This window comes from Xiphophorus couchianus, chromosome 11, assembly GCF_001444195.1.
Source record: "Xiphophorus couchianus chromosome 11, X_couchianus-1.0, whole genome shotgun sequence".
In the NCBI taxonomy this organism is placed as follows: Eukaryota; Metazoa; Chordata; class Actinopteri; order Cyprinodontiformes; family Poeciliidae; genus Xiphophorus; species Xiphophorus couchianus.
The window spans coordinates 11,423,116-11,443,955 of NC_040238.1; the positions used below are offsets into that span (position 1 = coordinate 11,423,116).

Here is a 20,840-nt window from a genome sequence, read left to right on the forward strand (position 1 = left end):
GTCTCCTTCCTCCTGGTTCCGATCGTGCCGCCGCCGCCGCCGGGCTCAGCTTTGGCCCGACCCGAACAAAAAGAGAACGGCCGAGGTGGGTCAGTGTTATCCCACATCGTGATTGTCTTACCTCTTACATAATCCTGTGGAGTGTCAGCGAAATCCCCCAGGTTCCTGCTAAAAGCAGTTGGACCTTTCAGGAAAGCACTGTGCTGAGGTCAAAGGTCACAGCTTCAAACGTTTCAAACTTCCTCTATCTTTCGTCCAAGCACCAGACTTTCTTGATCTTTATCAAAACTTTTTTTTCTTTTGAGTTTTGGTTTAGTTCATTTTCTGTCCAGTTCTTAATAAAAAATAAAAAGAATCACATTATAATCCCTGACAGAAATATTCACATCCCTTGAACACTTTAAGAATCTGTTTTAAGTTTGTGCTCGTGTACAGATTTGTACTTTGGTTCCACTTTGCTCTCAGTAGCTGTTTTCTCTGGCCATTTATTTGTTAACACACATTTTTATAACTCAAAGCTTTTTCTCATGATTTTACGTTCTCATATAGTTGCATTTTTAGTACCGTTAGTGTTGTGACTATATTCTTGGAACTAAACAAAAATTCTTGTAGCCCTAATACTCTACAACTCACAGAAGGGATGAGTATAAGACATTTTTTGAAAATATTTTCTGTCACTTGTAATTTTTGTTTTGTAAAGAAAATAGATTCAAATCAGATCTCATATGAAAATTTTATTTTCCTTTATTTTTTTAAGCCAAATCGCCCAGAACTGGGATGAACCGATTTAGGTTTTATTCATCCAGTTGATCTCAGAAACTGACAAGCTCAGTGGAGGAAGATCTTGCAAAAAAAATAAAAATGGACGCATAAAATAGAACAAACTGACTTATCAGAATGTGTTTATTATATACATCTTTAATTTATTTGCAAATAATTTTTTTTAGCAAAAAGGGTCAGTGTCAGATTACATTATTACAACCTGAGCCAATTTTCTGCTGCATAATAATCCATCCGGTCATTATTATCACTGCAGCTCAAACACAAAGTCCAGAAGTACCAAAAACAACTAGAACCCGATTCCTCAGAACCGCTTCTTTGCCGTTTCTCTTCCTTCCTGCAGTAAATAATCTCCATGTGACGCAAAACGACCAACTGGAGATTTAAACTCAGGAACAAAAGTCTATTTAATGAGTCCAGATTCAGTCTGGAAGTAAAGAGCTGGTTCTGGTTCCACCTTCAGTCGTCGCCTGATGGATCCCAGCTCACAGGAGAGACTTCGCCAGCGCCACCATGTGGTCCACACCGCACGCTACGTCCACCACCTGACCTGGAACGGTCACCTTTACAGAGACGCAGAGATCAGAACATCATGAGCACAAACCGTTTCCATCTTTCTGTTCACACGTCAGTTTATTTTGATTCCTGGTGCGCTCCAAACCCCGCAGGGTTTCCACGGAGACGTCCACGCCCTCAAATCCTGTTTAAATGCTAATGTACGTCTGCGGAGGTGAATCGAAAAGCTCTCTGGGGGAACAAGCGGGTGCAGAGGTCAAAACAGGGAGACAATCTTTTCAGATGCGAGACGTTAAATAAACCGTCGGGTTCTGGAGTTTTACAACAACACAGAAAATATATCAGCAGAGAACAGAAACTGTGAAAATTCTGCTGCCGGCTGTTTGCTTTTATCATTTTTAAGTCCAAACGGCTCAATATTCTGTCACAGTCGGGTCCAACAACGACACAGAGAATGAGAAATACTGATAAAGACTATTTTAAAGTGAAAGTCTGGCTGCTTGGAGCAAAGTATGTTGAAAGCATTAGTGGTTTAAAACTTTTGCACAGTTCTATTCAGATAGTCATGGGGAAAAAAAGAACTCCATGTCCGTTCTAAGGTTCTAACATCAGGAACCTCATGTATAAACGTCTCTTATAGAAAGAGACAGGCCAGGAAAAACAAACCTGCAGCAAAATATGTTACACATATTAGAAAAACAAATATGTTGCTGACAACAAACCAAACTGCACTGAAAATATTTGTACATTTCCTTTATTTAACCCTGTTGAGATCTAGATCTCATTTTCATGAGGAACCTGGACACTGAAAGTATTTAGCTCAAAGTTCATTAAAACAAAATGTTTTTTTATCTTTTCATTTTTTCATCTTTTATTGATTCAATTTAAGAAAATGAATTACATTTGTCTTCTTACAATATTCTAACACACATAAGCCTCTCATGACAAATTTTGATGGACAATAAATTGTCCCAGAAATTATTCTGGCAAATGATAATATTGTCATTTTGAGACCATTTTCAGCTAATATAATGATAATGGCATATTAATGCAAGAATGCCGTGTCAAAAATCAATAAACTTTAATTTATAAACGTTTATCAGTCTACTGCTCACTGTAACTGGAAGATATTTCTAATATCCAAAATGAAACCACCAAAAACAATAAAAAATACAAACAACTGAAAACATAAATAACATGGATTATGAAGTCTCTATAAACAAAATTACCAAATGTTGCATCCAAAAGTTCCTCTATGAATTATTACAAACATGACTACGATTTGAAAGCTTAATAGATGAAGACAAGATGGAGACGGCAGTAAAAGACAGAGCTAACCTTAAATACCCGACTTGTACAACATATTTAAGACCTTTAGCCTAAAAACAAGACAAAATGTGATCTGTGTTCTTACTCTCCAGGGGAAGAATTGGTCGTCTTTCTTTCCGATACCCAAGCAGCCTCTGATGTTCTTCCCCCAAACGAAAAGTTCACCTCGATCTGAAAACCAAACGGCGACGTCATAGCTACACACTTCAGAGTTAAAAGTCTGTCTGTCTCAGAGGAATCACAGCAAAGTCGATGATTTGTTTAGGTCAGGAGTCTGAACAATCCAAAGAGCCATTTTAGGCCTTCCTGCAGCAACACAAGCTAGCTCAGATGTTAGCTGACACTTTGATAAACATCTACTGTAGAAACTTTGTTGTCATTTTTAAAGTACAACAATTCTACTTCTTGTTTAATGTTTTAAATAGAGGGACAAAAATCAGGATCCCATCTTCTTCAATGTGATCCTGATATTTCTGACGCAGAAAAATGGATCTATAAATACATTATCAGTACTTTTAGTCTCACTTAATAAAATTATTTATTGAAATGAAAAACCGGTAAAACCTGGATTTGTCATTCTACATATTTTGGAAAAATCATTAATTATCAATTTTGTACAACGTTATTAAGAGCCACTTGCAGCTCCAGGTTGCAGACCCCTGGTTTAGAGAAAAGGGTTCATATAATTAGGAATTAGTAAGTGAACCTCAATAAATTAAATTATCACTGAGAAGTTCATTTAATTCAACAAGACAAACTCCCATAGACAGAGGGAAACATTTTAATATTAATCATTTTAATGATTCTGGCTCACATGGAATGAAAACCCTAAATTCTGTGTCACAGTAAATTGGAATATAACATTAGGCAAAATAAAAACAGATTTTCTTAAGCACAAATGTGAAGTTTCTGAGAAATATGCTAATTTTTTCGCACAATATTTGGTTTTATGGCTCCGCACTGTTTCCCAACCCTGGTCCTCCAGGCTCACTGCCCTGCATGTTTCCTTGCTTCAGTCCAGCTGATTTCAACTGACGACTGATTAACAGGCGTTTGTTGAACTGCAGTCGGTTGAATGAGGCCATTAAAGCAGGGAAACCTCTGAAACATGTAGGACAGTGAGCCTTGAGGACCAGGGTTGGGAAACACTGAATTACTGCATCAACATTTCAAACATTTATTCTCAGTTGCAGAATCTTAAAGCAGTGAGAAACCAGCGGATGTTTCCGTTTCTGCTACTTAAAAGATGACCTGACAACTCAAGCGTCAAGGAGAATTTCTTAAAAATGTGACCATTTCCGAGTCTCACCTGTCACTGCTGCAAAATGGCTGAGGCCACACCTGATCTTGACGACGGCCACAGAGGGGTTGAACTCGGAGCGTCCAAACAGAGTGGGAGGAATCCTCTCCGGGTACGAAGACTCGGAGAGATTCGGACCTTTTCCCAGAATACCGTAGCCCCAAACAAAGACTTCTCCTTTTTCTGGAAGAATTCAGAAACGTCAGGATATGAAGGTTTCAGATACCTGAATGAATCCATGTACTTCAGCGTTTTCCTTCCTGGGTTTAGTTCAAGAAAACAGTAACAATCACTTTGTGGACTCACCATTGAGAACGGCCACCTGGGTTCCTCCACATGCTGCCTGAACCACCTTCCCACAGCCTTTTAGAGGGAGATGACGCGGAGAGTTCATCTAAACGGTGAAATTACATCAAGACATCAACAATGACCTTAGAGAAGCAAGAGCTGCTGCCCATTAATCACTGAAGATGTAGCTCAGTTGTTAGATGTGTGGAGATGGCAAAACTTTATGCAGAGGAACAACTTAAAGAGGAACGATGTACAGTCAGCACACAACTTCAGTTATTGCAACTAAAAACCAGCCATCCGGCCCCAAATCTGGGTGTAGTGATTAGGGCTGTATAATTATATCGATTCTACAATATTTAGCAATTTTTCCTCCCTCGGAAGGTATCGATTTTTCATCTGCAAGTATCGATACGTTAAACCATAGGGGTCCATAGGTTTGTGACGGCGTAGCAGCAAGACTCCGCCTCCCCCAGTCTCACTTTCAACTTGTGCTTAAAGTGCACATCATAAACTACACACCAGCTTTACAATTGTTTTAATAGGCCAAGTAAAACCGGAGTTATGCTAAAATGAGTAAACCATGTTTTTCCGAATGTCAGAGAAATGTTAAAAATCTGCTTTTCCGGTTATGTGAAAGGGAATGAGCTTCCAAATGTAAAAAACGAAACTCAACATAAAATTCCTTTGTTTTTGGAAATCTGAAATCCTCAATAAATAACGATGGGCTGTGTTTTGTTGCTAAGACATTAAGTAAAGTTGCGCAAGTAACCGTGAAAGAGAAGCAGAGTAGCAGCAAAAGCAGTGAGATCACGAAATCAATGCAAAGTTTGGATATCGGGGCAATCGGTGGCATCCACTTCGTAATTTGTTTTTAGCTTAGTGGTTCCTGTTCTTTATATAAAAAACTATATGAAGAATGAACGCGCAGCATGCAGTGGCGCTCTGTTTTGTGCCGGAAGATGAAGAGGGGAAACCCGCAGCTGCAGTCTGGGCGCAGTGAGGATTGCCATGGTGACGATGGCGGATCGATCATTCTTATTAGCAACTGACAAAGAGTATCAGAGACTGAGAGTGCGATGAGATCCTGGCAGTTTGAGAGGCAGCTACTCAGAGATCCAGTAGGCGAACGGCGGCGCTGCGCAGCTGCAAGGAGTCGATCACTACGGGGTGAGGCAGAGCTGCTCCCCCAGCAGCTAGTAGTAAACAGCTTACAGCCACGGATAACTCCGGGAGCCAAGGTAGAAAAGTCTTTTCCTTATAGTCCAAAAGACTTTTTTTTACTCTAAAACGCAGCCACAGTATGTCCAAAAGAAAAACATAAGTTTTTCTTTTGGACATACTTTTGGAGTCTAGAGGCTGATGATCTCCCCACTCAGCTCCTGGATCACTGTGGAAACTTTGAGTTTTATGTCAAATCCACATGAATTAAATGACAAACTAATTTTCTCACTGCATCTTTGATTCATTTTGTCCAGCTGTATACTGTTAAACTCTGTCCAATCAGAGTCAGGTATTGTGTAGTTGGTGCTTTTAATCAGTTTTCAGTTAATTAAATCCAAGTGTATGGAACACAAAATGTCACTAAAATCACTCTGTCCTTGTAAAATCTTTCAGAAAATTGTAAAAGTGCATCGAATCGTATCAAATTGTATCAGCTACCAAACATTGTGATACATATCGGATCGTGATCAGAATATCGTATTGCATCGTATCGTGGAATTATTTTATCGCTACACCCTAGTAGTGATGAACTCCAATCTGAACCTCCAGAGCCACATAAAGACAGTTACAGTCGGCCTTCTATCATTTGAAGAACATTTCCAGGATTAAAGAACTAAAGTCTCAGAAAGATCAAGGAAACTCATCCATGCGTTTCTCTTAAGTCAAACTGATTACTGCAACAGTGTCCTCACAGGTCTTCAAAAAAATTTTTTTAAAAAAAGCTGCAGCTGATCCAGCTGCTGTTCTCACTAAAACCTGGAATGTAAAGCACATCACCTCAGTTCTGAAATCCGTTCACAGAGAAAAAAAGACTTTAAGATACTGCTGGTGGTTTATAAATCACTGAACGGCTCAGCAACACAAAACATTAAAGATCTGCTGCTGTTGCATCAACCTTCCAGACCTCTGAGGTTCTGGTTCTGGTTCTGCATCCCCAGAACCAGAACCAAACATGGAGAAGCAGCATTCAGCTTCTATGCACCACAAATCTGGAACAAACTTCCAGAAAACTGCAAAACAGCTGAAAGACTTAGTTCCTTTAAATCAAGAATAAAAACCCAGCCGTTTAGATTAATGACAACTAGAACGTTGATTAATTCTAGTCTGAATTATTTCTCCTTTTTATTTCTCCTTATTTGGCCACTGGAATGTAAAACTTCTTAAATTGTTGTTGCTAAAATGTGTTACATAAATAAACAACTAAATTTCAAATATCAAGTAAATTAGTTTTCACAAATATCCTTATAAATAAAGATTTTTTTAAAAATTGCACTCCTCTATGCAATTTGTTATTCACAGTTTGACAACTTTCTAATGACACTACTATCTTTTTTTCCTGCAGCATAACAGTAGTTTTAAAGAAACATGGCCAGCTATGAACAGAAATATACCTCTGAGCAGTGGACTGGTGGTCTTTAGGACTTTATTACAGTTTGTCTAAAAAATTGAGAACGTACTACTCAGTTCCTGGCTCTGCACTGACACTAAATCACATTTTTAAAAATGATCTTAATTCTCAATTTTTTCACAAAGTTCTCAGGTCAATTCAGATCAGTTGCAATGAGCTGATTTCTCTGGTATCTCAGGGGACTTTTTATATGCAGTTCTGCACCAAACTCTTCATTATATTGATTCTAATAATAGCCACCCACTCAATAAGTAATCCTACCTGTCCTCTGTGGGTTTGTGGTCTCATTCTGCTTGACGCTGTTTCTTCCTTCTGACTGAGCTGCTACAAGACAAAGTTTCCTAGTTATGGGGCGTTGCGTCATACATATTAGATTGCATGCTACAACGCCACACATTGACTTCATTGACTGGACTGATTTGCTTTACCCATTTCATCGTCCTCATCTGACGGTACTAACTCATGTGAAAAAGTAGCAAGTTTTTGCACATTTAGCTGCGTCTGTTTCCAGACCCCTCCTCTTTTTAGTCCTTCTCTACCCTTTGTTCTTCTACTTTCCATCTTTAAACACAGCTGACCAAGACCTCTGATGTTTTACGTCAGGGTGAGTCTTTGGAAAGGAAACCAAAAAAAACGAGACCTGCTAGTACAGGCGGACACGATTCAGGTACAGGAGTTATGGCAGGTCGTTTTTCACATAAAATCAGCTTCACACACAATCAGAGGAAACCTATTTTATGTTAAAACTGCCGTCCATACAGCAGTCGCAGCTTACATGACTAACCTACTAGTACAACCACTGCATATAGGTCAAAAAATATAAAGAATAAAGAGGAAACTGGCCCCTGCAGCCCAAACGTCAGACCAGCCCACTGGGAAATGTCCCAGTCCTCCCATTAGCCAATCTGGGTCTGTCACTGACAAAATCATGTTTGGTGTCTGGAGATGCACCGATCCACTGTTTTCACTTCTTATACTGATACAGATATCTAAGGTTTATAATTGACCAACACAGAAAAACAGTGCTGACTTGACTTCAAACTTTTTTTTTTTTAAACTCAGACATAAATGTACCGAATTTTAAATTTGTTTGATGACTCTGCACCAATAGCTTCACAAGCTTGGTCATGTCAAAACAACACAACTTTATTTTGTTCAGTCAGTGCAAGGAGGAGCATAACAGCCAACGTAAAATAAATAATAAAGAATCTGACAAAAACAGTAAGTTGACTGCTTTGGTCAAACGTAAAAATAAAAATAAAATAAAAAAACTCCAAGCGCAATTAAGAATTAAAGCAAAATGTAAAGCAAATAAAGCTTTTTTCAATATAGGAGCCAAAACAGATATCAATATCAGATCAGTGCATCTCTATTGGTGTCTTGGTTAAAGCTTAAATGTCAAACTAGTTGTTAGAAAAGCTTCCTGTGCCTGACGCGATAACTCACCACCACAAACACAGAAGTCTTGTTCAGACCCTGAAAACCTCCCCAGCCGTCCTCACCTGGGTGGACTCAGTGGCCAAGGCCAGCTGTCTGTACTCAGAGTTTCCCCAGCCAAACAGCCGACCGTCCCTGGAAACGGCCAGGCTGCAGTCTCCGTATGTGCTGATCTGCTGCACGTCCACGCCGACGAGCTCGCCTCCCACTTCCACCGGGGAGGAGCTGATGTCGAGGTGGCCCAAACCTGAGGAATACGAGGCCACCGAATCAACACAACTTGATTTGATTCAGATTTCTGGGTGTCATGAGTTTCCTCAAAATCCGTTTTCGATTCCAAACGATTATTCATAATGATTTCATCTTTAATATGCAGGTGTGCAAATGATCCTCATGATTTACTCCAGTTTTACACTTATTTACTTTATTGTCATTGCACAAACACATGACAGCAAATTTGGCAACAAAATGATAAGTGGAGACATTAGAGTCTCTTTCACGTTTGTTAAGTTTTAAAAATTAATCCCTGTATCCTCCGTTTTGCTTTAACCAAACATTTTCAGGGACACAACTTTCTGCATATGGTCTCCTCCATCCAGAAGTTTCTGGCCATTTGACAGTCTTTGTAGTTAGTTAGTGAAGACTTGTAAAAAAATATGTGCATTATCGGGCGTGACGTGGTGGCGTAGGGAATAGCGCGACCCGTATTTGGAGGCCTTGAGTCTTCGACGCGGCCGTCGCGGGTTCGACTCCCGGACCCGACTATATTTGCCGCATGTCTTCCTCCCTCTCCTTTCCCCTTTCCTGTCAGCCTAGTTTCATATAAAGGACACTAGAGCCCACAAAAGACCCCCTGGAGGGGTAAAAAAAAGAAAAAAAAAGTGCATTATTTCTCACAGAGTTGGATAAACATTCCATATTCATGTCACCTGTAGATATAAAAATCAGATAGTGAAAGAGGACTAGTTGAAATGAAACGGCAACATGGCTGTCCAAGGGCATTTCTGCATAAAATACGGCAACAAAGTTCTGACCCTTTCATAATGAAACCGAGAATCACAGTCAAATATCTTCTCCTTGGGTTAAATGTGTGAATGTCACTGACCCGTCTGACCGTCGGCTCCCCATCCACAGGAAAACACTTTCCCCGTGTCAGTGAGGAACAAGCTGTGGTCCTGCCCGCACGCCACCTGGAGGACAAAACCCGAAATCAGGAGCTCCTGCAGTTTCAACCCCAGCAGTAATATTCAACTAAAACTAAATAATGATTTTAACTGTGTTAGGACTGAAGTAAGAATCAATCAGATCAATTATAAATCAGTTACTGAGATAACCGTCAACTAACTTAGCAATTGATTAATTGTTAACTTAAGTATACAGATTAAAAACAACATTGGCTGAAAGAACAACACACTCCAAGCAGCAGTTAAGCCAAAACAGTACAAAAAACACATATATTTGCATTTAATATGAAAAAAAAATAGTAAATGCTTATATTTTTATTAATAAAAGAAAGTGAATTATTTGTTTGCTTGCATCTTTTAATGAATTTCAAACATTGTATAAAATAAGCCTAAGTGGTTAAGCAAAAATGGGCAGAATATGCCAATTTTTAAAAAAATCTAATTAATCGTCACAATAATCAATTAAATAATAAATACTCATATAAGTTGTTAGTTGTAGCCCTGGTTGATACTTTAAAGTTATCAAAACTTCCCGGCTTCTGACCAGTCCAATATGATGTTTGCCAGTCCAATGGCAAACATCATATTGTTTGTTGTTTGTCATATTGAACATATGACCAATATGTTCTAATATGTTCAGATCCTGATTTATACTTTTAACCTCATTTATAAAAGGACTATCCTTTCTTTTTGTCATATTGCATATTTTTGACAGCCGACTGACCTGGACCACCCTGCTGCTGAAACCTTTGATCTTGTAAATGATGTGGCTGCCACTGACAAAACACAGGGAAAACAGCGCCATCAGGAGGTTAGCACAGTTACTGCAGCCACTCTACACTCTAAGTGTTGATGTTAAATTTAACACTTTTTAGCAAACAATGTAAGATGACCAAAACAACAGAGAGAAAGAAAGACTTAAGACCTGAACTGAAGATCAGGAAGATAAAATATTATAATTTCACTGCTGTACACAACATTAGACAACCTAATAAAAGGCATCATGGACGAAATGTTGAGGCTGATGACAGAAAACATAAGGATTGGGAAATGATGAATGTAAACAAGTCATACTTCATGGTGAAGGTGTGACCACAGACCTGTAGAGTTCGTCATCAATGATCTTCCTCCCACACTGGCCGTACGCGTTGTTCCCCATGCTGAACACTGGAGACGGCAGACAGATGAAGGCAGTCACGATGCAACAGGATCCATGAAGAAGAAGGGGCAAAAAAAAAGCCAAATTCATGTTTATTTGCTTCTGCAGCAGCTTCACGTTAAATTAGAGCTACAAGTTTCTGTTGGAGGAGCTGAGCTGATACATTAGATTAACATAAGTTATTTCTTAAATGAAATAAATGGAAAACGTGAGAGTAGATTTACCCTTGGCTTAAAAAATAAAATCTTCAGTATCTAATAATCTTCAGCAGAACCTTGGTTTGGGTTGGCCATGATTCTCTTTACAAATTAAAAAGAAAACCCGGACACATTACGACAAACCAATTACCGGTTTGTATTCAAACTTCCTGGAGTGCGGCTAAAGTCACTATAAACTAAATGTTCCAGGGCATGAAGCTAACCTTTTGCACTGTTTGCATGAAAAAAAATGTTCTTCAGTGCACCAATCCAAAAATTAGGTGAATGGTAAATGCTTACATTGCAAAAACACAAAATATTACCAAGTATTTGTGTCTAGTTTCTAGTACAAATATCTTAGGACACTTGAAATAAGACAAAACTAAATTAAAAGTAACTTTTTAACAATATATAAGAGCTTGCTTTCCTTAATATTGGAATTATTAGTTCCACTGGCAGTAAACACATGGGAAAATGGGTTGTTACAAGTGAAATAATCTGTCGGTGAACCTAGAACTTTTAATCAATATTAAGGAAGACGTAAAACAAGCTACTATATCTTGCCAAAAAATGTCACTTTTTGAGCAAAACTGTGGGATTTCATTCGATGCGAATCAAATGCAGGTTGATGGCTCAAACTCAGAAAATTCAGGGCTTAAATTTTCTTTATTTTGTCCTCATCCTTGTTTTCCTTATGAAAGGAAAACATGAGCAGAGGTCTTTGTTGTCCAGGATTCGTCGTGGTTCTTACCTCCCTCCTGGTCAGTGAGGACCAGGGAGTGGGCGCGGCCGCAGGACACCTGGACCACTCTGGTCTGCTGAGGCTGGGATAGAGGCAGCGCCACCGGCGATGGCTCCAGAACGTAGTCGTAGCTTTTCTCTGGAGGAAGGAAACAACAACAAATGCATTCCTTCAGAAACTCACAGTCTGGGAAAAACTCATCTATGTCAAAGAAACTGTTTTTCAGATTCTCCGTTTTAGATCAATTTTACTTTGTAAAAATACTCAACCCAGATGTCTTAAGGATTTGTTAAGAGCCAATGTTCCCATTACAGAACAACCTTAGTTTTTCCATTTTATGCAACGATGCAGACACAAATGAGTAAAATTGTACTTTTCTTTCTTTTTTTAGTCTATAGACCATAATCTGGAAGTGGAAACAAGTTTTCAGGCACTTCTGTAAAAATAAAGGTTTATGTAAATATTTGGGTGTAAAGGGCAGACAAGTATTCACACCACTTATCTACTTAAAACTGACAGAAGCTGCATTTCCATTGATCATATATTTGCGCAATTTGATATTCTGAAAATAAATATGTTTAATGGAAACACAAAAAAGTCTTGTGATAAGTGGAACAATCTGCCAGTGAAATTGGTCACTTTATCACTATTCAAGAATTAATCACTATTCAAGCTTCTTGAATACCAACCTTCTTAATGGGCCACATTAAGAAGGTACTTGTAAGTTAGTTTTGTCTTATTTTACATGTTATAAGATATTTGCACAAGAAACTAAACATAAAATACTTGGTAAGATTTTCTGGTTTTGCGGTTTAAGAACAGACGAAGGAAGCAGCAGCCCCGCTCTTACGGCCGCTGTGTTGTGTGCGCTGGAAGCCCAGTTGGGAGTCCTTGTTCAGGCCCACGCCCCAAAGTTTGGTCACGTCTTTGGTTGAAGAAGCCATGAGAGTGAAGCCGTAACCGCAAGCAGCCGACGAAATCTGCAACACAAGAGCAGGAGTCCTTTAAGATAACAAAAGACTAAATCAGAAACTACAATATGTTCTACTTGGATCTTATGTGATAGATCACCAAGGTTTTCAAATGTTTCTATAAATAAAAATGTGGAAAGTGGAGTGAAACTATTCTGAACCTATCGGAAAAAAAGTCAGTTTTCTCAAAATCGGTATGTTTCTGTTAAGCACATTTATTTTCATCATTTCAATTTGCGCAATTCTATATGGTTAAAAAAATGCAGCTAGTGATGTTTACCTGCTCTGCGGTCTCCAGGCGGTACGGAGTGTACTGATATCTGCGAGGTTTTTTCCTGCCGCTGTCCGGCACCACGAAGCTGGGGATCCCCAGTGCCCCGGTGAAACTGAAGCCCCAAACAAACACTTTGTGGGTCGGCTTCCTGTGCTCGCCGACATACTGGAAAACCGGTTCGCCGCTCTTCTCTTGCGGTCTGGACGCCCCGCTGAGTGTCGCGTAGCCAGACACACGCAGGGCCAACCGCATGTGGCGAGGGCAGAGACACGGGAGAGCCATCCTGAAGAAACAAGCAGAGGGACACAAATATCATTAAAGATATTTAATAATATTTAACTAAAATCAACATTCAGATATAATAAAAATGTGAAAAAGTTTCTAAGTATTTTAAATTTAAAACTGCAAAATAAAATCAGCACATGGTGTCATTTTATAGCTTATAATATTTTTTTTCAATAACAGTTAGTAAATCAATGAACCATTGATCCTGTCAAAATGGGCAATACGGAAATAAATTGTCTAAGTAATAATGGACCAAAAGTTGCATCCAAGAATTAAAAAAAAATATATATACATATATATATATATGTATATATTTAATTTCCAGTGTGATTTATATTTTTCATTTTATTTCTAATCTTACTGTTTTACTAATTCATTTCCTTAATTTTTTCCCCTCATTCTATTTAATGCATTTTTCCTTTACTATTTTTATTTTCAATCATAGCCTGATTCTTTTTCTCTACAAAAAGAATCAGGCTATGACAGAAATATGGATTAAACGCATTTAACGTTTTCCAAACGTTCAAGACAGACAACCAAGTATAAATGATTCCACCAATGAAATATAAAGGGGTTTTTAAATAATCCATCAACGCCGAATTATAATAAAACTGCTCTTAATGCATATTTACCAGTTCAAGTTTTTCTAATGAAATTGTATTCTTGGAAGCATTTAAATGAATGTTAAATTCGTAGAAAAAGTTACGGGATTCCACAAACTGCTCCACGTTTTATCAAAGTAGCGTCTGGACTCACCTTCACCTTCACGTTCCTCCCCAAAAAGCAATTAATTTTCAAATCTAAAGAACACGGAGTAGATAAGATGAAGAGATATAAAACGTTTTACTGTCATTATAGTTTACTTTTAGCTAAATGAGACAGAAAAGTACACTTCCGGTACATTTCTCCTTACAGTAAAACGTAATTCCATTTAGGAAGCACAACGCCACCTGCTGGAATGGAGGATATACTTACTCTATATACGCATTTGTTTGTTTGTTTTTTACATTAATTTTATATTTGTTTAAATATACAAATACATAAGTAAAATTACACTGAGAGGGGCTTCATTAATTATAGTGCTTATTCAGATTTTAAATGACTTTACTTTGCTTCTGCATTGTAATGTTTCATTGTTTATTGAGTAAACAATAAAAGATTAAAAGAAAGAGTGTTTTACGTTTAAAACATTTTCAATTGCCGTATTGATGAAATGTGCTATGCAATGAAACTTGTCCTGCCTTATCTTCCGTGCTTCCACTTACCATTATTTTCTTGCTTGTGCACCTGAAATTCCCTGTGGGACAGTAAAATATATTTCTATTCTATTTATTAAATAAATCATACAACTGGCCAATAGAAAATATATGGAACCAGTCTGAATGTAACATACACATAAAACAAAGTTTATATCCACATCAGTGTAGCAGAAAAATAAATAATATAAACAAAATGATGCAAAATTAATGCCAAAATGGATTAAAACAAGTTTTATGTGTACCAAAATTGCTTTGATGGAAATGTCAAACAGAACAAGACTAAATCAATAAATCAGTTATTAAGGAAAATCATTAGACAGAGCTATGAAAAGAGGGGAGTGAGTTATAAAAAGATTTTAAAAGTTAAAACATTTTTAATTAAAAAAAACAATTTATGGCACAAATTAAAGCAAACAAAGGATAAAAATTGAAAAGTGTTGCACTAGAAACAAACCAATACAGTATGAAAAGTTTGACCTGATTGTATTTTCATGCATTACATGTTTTCCCGTTAAATATTTTTGCTGCACAGGTTAAGACGTCTTCATGTTACTGATATGCACTGCGGACAAAAAGCAGTTCAGTGAGCACAGCTGTGTTTGCTTCCGCTGTGCACAATCTAGCGACAGTTCGCTGTCGTGCAGGATTAGAGCTGATCTGGAAACGAGTTAATGCTGCAGGACAGTCGGTCGGTCAGGTGAGAGCCTGACCTTAACCTCACGGCTCATCAGAACCGCGTCAACGGCGGCTGAACGAGCTGCCAGGTGAGTCAGGTGGAAATGCCTCATCTGAGTCAGCTCTGACGCTGCTTCCGTTCCTGTCTGTGGACAGCAATACGTCACACACAGGGGGTGAGGTGCTTCTGAAAGTCCATCAGATGGCGTGAGCGTAGCGTCTGGAGCTGCAGTGCGTCTGAATGTCACACCTGGTATCTGTTTCAAACGTCACCATTCTGGGCTTGACACTCCAAAGCTTTTTGATTCCAATTCAGAAACAAAAATTTATGCTGATGACATTAGATTATTGTAGAGATGAAAGTCCTAGAAATCGTTTAGAACTGCAGCTGACGGTCATTTTAACACAAGTAATCGGATTAAAAAAACGTGAAACCCTTAGCCAATTTTTCATTTAACCATTTATTTCAAACAATATTAAAAATGCAAATAATTCAACTCCATTTTAAATAAGAAAATTAACATTTCACTGCCTAAAAAGAGCTGCATCCCCAGAACTAAATGTGGAGAAGCAGCATTCAGCTTCTATGCACCACAAATCTGGTGCAACAAACTTTCTTAAAACTGCAAAATAGCCGAAACAGAGTTCCCTTAAATAAAGGCTAAAAGTCCACCTGCTTAGAGTTGCCTTAACCGCAACACTGACAAAACATATGATTTTGATCATTAAAACTTAATGTTTGTCACTGGTTTCCTCAATTGGTGACTGTATGATGTTTTTGTTACTTTTTATTTTTGTGTTTTTAAGATTTTAAAAGAAAGAAATCAATAAATCCATTTACTTTTAAGATATGAAAATAAAATTTTTTGTCTAAAATGCGACAACATGGCTTTCCTTCAGTGAACGATTGGTCATTGGTAGCAAAGGATGCATCTGCAGCTAAAATAATACTCGACATATGAAGAGCTCAGCCTTTTCTGCTTGACCTATCAGTACAGTGTAGGGCTGATCTGTTTATTATTTTTTGAATTAACCAATAAATAGCAAAACGTGCTTAAATGGATACTTTTTATTTACAGAATTTTAGCAGGACGAAGCTAAAATTGCAACTTGAGGAGTTTTGGGTGGGACAAAGGTTTGTACAGACAAAGGTTTTTTTTTATTTTAAATGCACAATATATATATTTTGGTAGAGTTTTGGTTTAATTACTGCTCTGAGTGTGCTATTCTTTCAGAAAATGGCCTTTTTTTGAGCCAGTAAACAATTAACTGATTACTAAATTTGTTGACGATTACTTGAATAATCGATTGATCATGATCAATCTGATTAATTGTTTTAGCCCTAGCAGCAATTCAGCATTTTCACAGCTCCCCTCACTATCGTCTATCACTATACCTCTTGTTGCAGCTGAATAATTATGCTGATTATTAATAATAATTAATCTAACCAACTGCTAAATCGAGGTTTTGTTGGTTTGCTGGATGAGCCCCCTCATATCGGCCGTCCTGTCTAAAAGCAGGTATCTGCTGAGAAGTAGTGACTCTAATCCTTTAAGAGGATAAACTGTGAGATCCAGAGGGAGGGATTCAGGATTCACCGACTGTCTACGGTGGCCTGCACAAGGCATTTCTGCCAACTTAGCAGACTGAGTGTGTGTCTGGCTGAAACCTGCTGCTGGAGTCTTTATTATTATGCCTTTATGGAGCAGGAAGGACGATACCGGCTGAGGAAAACTCAGTGCAACATGAATCTGATGACTGAGCGAACGGGGGGTTAAGGTGAGTCAGAGACGCTTTTAAAATAAACACTTTGGGCTCAAAAATATGCCCAGAAATTCTGCATAAAACTAGCGTTAAGTATTTCTCATATCGCTGCAGCCTTCAGTAACAGAAGTCATTATATTCGACTTTGCATTGTAGTTTTAATACATTAAAAGATGTTTTTTTATTTTCATGCAAAGCAGAAAAGTTATGACAAAAAAAAATCTACATTATTTTAAGAAGTGCCTTGGAAATGTATTTATTATTCATATGTATAGTAGGATTTTATAAGATAGACTAATAAAGTAGTGAATGGTTGTGAAATGGAAGCAACATTATGCTGTTTCAAAAGTCTCAAGCATATTGCATAAAAAAAGTATTCAACCCCTTTGAATCTAGATTTTACTAAAGGTATTCTGGGTTTGTCTCTGCCAGTCTTGTTTGTCTACAGAGTGAAAGCTGTGACTAAAGTAGCTCAGGTTCTGTCAAACTGTCTGTTAACATCAAAGTTCAAGTCTTGGATTTAGGTCTAGACTTTGACTAGACCATCTTAACACATGATTAGGCTTTAAAGTTTCACTGTAGCTCTGTGTTTTCTTCAGGACTGTCCCATCAACTCTGACCAGCTTCCCTGTTCTTAAAACAGAGCAGCTCCCCTCCTCCCACTCCCACAGCATGATGCTGTCACTGCGTTTCCATAAACATTTGTTTACGCGCATTTTAACGAACCGCATTAGAAATGGTTGATGGAAACAGCAAAATTTGAAATAACTTCCTTAATTTTGCAAAAACGTTTTCCGCTCACTTGAAGTGGCTTTTGGCTTTTCTGAAAAAGAGCTGATGTGATAAAGAAGAGATGGAAAAACATTTGCTGAAAAAGCTCTGAGGTAACAAACTCTTGGACCCACTGGTGGGTCGGTGCCTTACCATAGGCACACAATTCCAAATGGGTTCTTATGTACGTGTCTATATTAAAAAAGAAAAAAATGTGGAAATCTGAGTTTGAAAAGTTGAAGATTTGCTAGAAATAATTCAAATTTTGAGAATAATCTCAGAAAAAACACAAACATTTCTGACTCAAAAGTTTTGAACTCTTGGACTTTCAAAAGTTGAAAGTTTTTGACTTTTGAAACTCAGAAATTTGCTTGTTTTTTTTCTATAACATTTCAGAGTTTTGGCAGGATTTTTCTCTGTGGATTTTCTTTCTATCTACAATGGCCTTAATACGCCATTGTACATTTGTGTGTGTTAGCGTGGATGACAACCGTTCCGAAACGGATTCTGTGTGTATTATATTAGCTTTTAAAATTATTTTTTTTTTATTCAGGTGGGTGTGTACAAGGCCTGAGAATATGATGAGGTCACAACTGACCAATTAGATTAGAGCATTTTGAAAGCCTAAATATATATTTTAAATTTCCAAAGAAAAGTAGCTATATTGTAGTCTATATTCTAGGTGAAATTGATCATCTTTTTATTAACTATATGACATCAAAACATGCCAACACTATTATATCTTTGTCCATGTCCAGTCTTACGTTCATCTAGACTGCCATGCCTGCATTGGAGGTGATCTGCAGCCTGATTGGCTGGCTGTGCCTCTACCTGTTGTTCTGCTCCACCTTCTCTCACCGAGGGCCCGAGTGGAACTGCCGCTTGGTCACCTTGACCCATGGCGTCATCATAGTGCTGCTGACGGCATACGTTGTGTTTGTTGACGGTCCCTGGCCCTTCACACATGCAGGTCAGCAGTAAAACACAGAAACTGTGATGTGATGGTTCAGTTCGAAGGCAAACATGGCGCATTGTTACTCAGAACAATAAATCCAAAGCCAATTTACGATGGTTCTCTATGTTTAAACCAAATATTAAGTGGTTTTTATTAAGAATGACTGAGATCATTTTGGAAGTCTGATTCCCAGAAGTTCAAAAAGGACCAGAAACCATTCTGCTGCTGTTGAATCTGAAGACATGCTGAGCATGGACACAAAAACAGGTTTGGTGGGTTTAGCTTTGCAAAGAATAAGGGGTTAAAAGTATCACACTAAACCTGTAGATCTCAAAAAATGATTTGAAGATGGATGTTATTGGTCCAATAGTTACATTCTTATAGGATTAAGATTTTATTTTTTTTATCTTCTCTGCAGGTACAGAAAACACTGACCTGCAGATATTTGCCCTGGCAGTCTGCCTCGGCTACTTCTTCTTTGACCTGGGTTGGTGCGTGTGCTACCGGAGCGAGGGCCCAGTCATGCTGGCGCATCACGCCGCCAGCATCGTGGGCATCCTCCTGGCGCTGCTGATGGGCGTGTCGGGCTGTGAGACCTGCGGGGTGATCTTCGGCAGCGAGATCACCAACCCGCTGCTGCAGAGCCGCTGGTTCCTCCGCCAGCTGGGACTCTACGACAGCCTGCTGGGCGACGCCGTGGACCTGCTCTTCATCCTGCTGTTCGCCACGGTGCGCGTCGGCCTGGGGACCGTCATGTTTTATTGCGAGCTCACTTCGCCCAGGACTTTGCTGATAATGAAGCTTGGGGGCGTGGTCATGTATCTGCTGGCCTGGGTGTTCATGGTGGACATCGCCAGGTTCGGCTACAAGAAGACCAGGGCCAAATACAGGAAGTGGATGGTGAACCGCGAGCTCAAAGAGACAAGCGAAGAAAAACCAGTTGGGCACGAAGAGTGATTGAGAAGACTAACTCAACCGCTTTCACATGTTTTTAACAGACGCTCCATGAATTTATTTATTTATTTATTTTATCTGCGGTACAGTGGACTGCAACATTTTTAAAGTCTGTGTAAAAACAATTCTGAAAAACCTTGATAAGTACATTTATTTTGCAAACTAAATAATGAGCTGACAGTGAGCAGAGCATGCGCATTAAGAGGTCCGACCTTTAGAGGAACTGCCAGCAGGGGCGCAACTACATACATACTTTCCGAGGTGTATGCGAACATGTCATCGCCCCCCTGCTCCCTGCTCCCCGACATAAACTTGTATAACTCATTTTTAATTAAAGTATCAATAATAATAAATGTACATATATGTGAATAAATTGTTGCCCTCAGGGCAATTAAAAAAGAATGAAACAAAAAACAGGGCAATATTTCATAATTTAATATATATTTGAGCCAAAGAGCCACTTCTGTTAGCCTGTGTCTAGAACCGCCGGTGAGCTGCAGGTCTGAGGCTTTTTGTTAGCATGTTTTCTATCATTCTTATAGCTTCATAGGAAGCCTGATCCAAACTGGCAACCCACATTAATAGAATGGTGAAACAATATTGACCACAAAACAAGGAGGGTTAGGGTGAGAACTGTCCATATAGTACCGTGGAAGAAATGTTTGAAGGCTTGTGCATGAATCAAGATGTATTTGAATCAGCATATAAACGATTTAGTAGGAATGGTGTTGAAAAGGCAAATTAAAGATGTCTGGATTAATCCATATAGTAGACCGCTGTTAAAAGCTTGGAATGCAAATATTGATATCCAATATTGTGTTGATGCATATGCATGTTGTGTTTATATTGTATCTTACATGTCAAAAATTTAACGTGAAATTGGTTTTCTTCTAGGAAATGGACGGAAAGAGAAGCAGCCAAAGAAGGAAATGTTTGTGCTAAAGAAGCTTTAAAGAGATTTGGTAGATTCTATTTGCATAACCGTGATGTTTGTGCTCAGGAAGCAGTGTATAGACTCACCAACATGCATTTAAAGGAGTGTTCTCGGAGCGTTATTGTTATTCCAACTGGTGATAATATTGTGAAAATGAGTTTTCCCATTTCTGTTTTGAGACAAAAGCTAGATCACAGGATCTTACCCCAAAAGACATGTGGATGACTGAGATAGTTGACCGCTATAAGAATAGGCCGAATGATAATATGTTTAATAATAGGTGCCTGGTTAAGTTTGTTTCAGATTATAGCGTTTTGACAAAAAATGAGAAATGTAGAAATGCAATAAAGTTGAATAATGACTTTGGGTTTATTGCAAAAGAATTTGGACAAAACCAGCAGCTGTTCGATATGCGCGTTTCTCTGAAACAAAAG

At 38.4% G+C, this 20,840-nt stretch overlaps 2 protein-coding genes across 3 annotated transcripts; one reads left to right on the forward strand and one right to left on the reverse strand.

Moving 5' to 3' along the window:
- Positions 1-891: 891 nt before the first annotated feature.
- Positions 892-14,027, reverse strand: rcc1l (RCC1 like). Of its 2 annotated transcripts, XM_028032282.1 has the most exons (13): positions 13,851-14,027; positions 12,816-13,092; positions 12,415-12,544; positions 11,574-11,702; positions 10,567-10,633; positions 10,191-10,242; positions 9,388-9,472; positions 8,348-8,529; positions 7,107-7,169; positions 4,232-4,319; positions 3,935-4,108; positions 2,711-2,796; positions 892-1,343 (listed from the first exon to the last, which is right to left on the reverse strand). In XM_028032282.1, exons 2-13 carry the CDS (start codon positions 13,089-13,091, stop codon positions 1,266-1,268), a joined length of 1,410 nt encoding a protein of 469 aa, XP_027888083.1. In that variant the 5' UTR covers position 13,092; positions 13,851-14,027; the 3' UTR covers positions 892-1,265. The 2 variants fall into 2 exon arrangements, with proteins under 2 accessions (XP_027888083.1, XP_027888084.1); XM_028032283.1 differs by lacking the exon at positions 7,107-7,169 and having other exon boundaries at positions 13,851-14,025.
- Positions 14,028-16,228: 2,201 nt separating this feature from the next.
- Positions 16,229-19,825, forward strand: LOC114152715 (transmembrane protein 136-like). The gene is made up of 3 exons (XM_028030666.1): positions 16,229-16,807; positions 18,322-18,533; positions 18,937-19,825. The coding sequence occupies exons 2-3, from the start codon at positions 18,344-18,346 to the stop codon at positions 19,473-19,475; spliced, it is 729 nt and encodes a 242-aa protein (XP_027886467.1). The 5' UTR covers positions 16,229-16,807; positions 18,322-18,343; the 3' UTR covers positions 19,476-19,825.
- Positions 19,826-20,840: the final 1,015 nt, after the last annotated feature.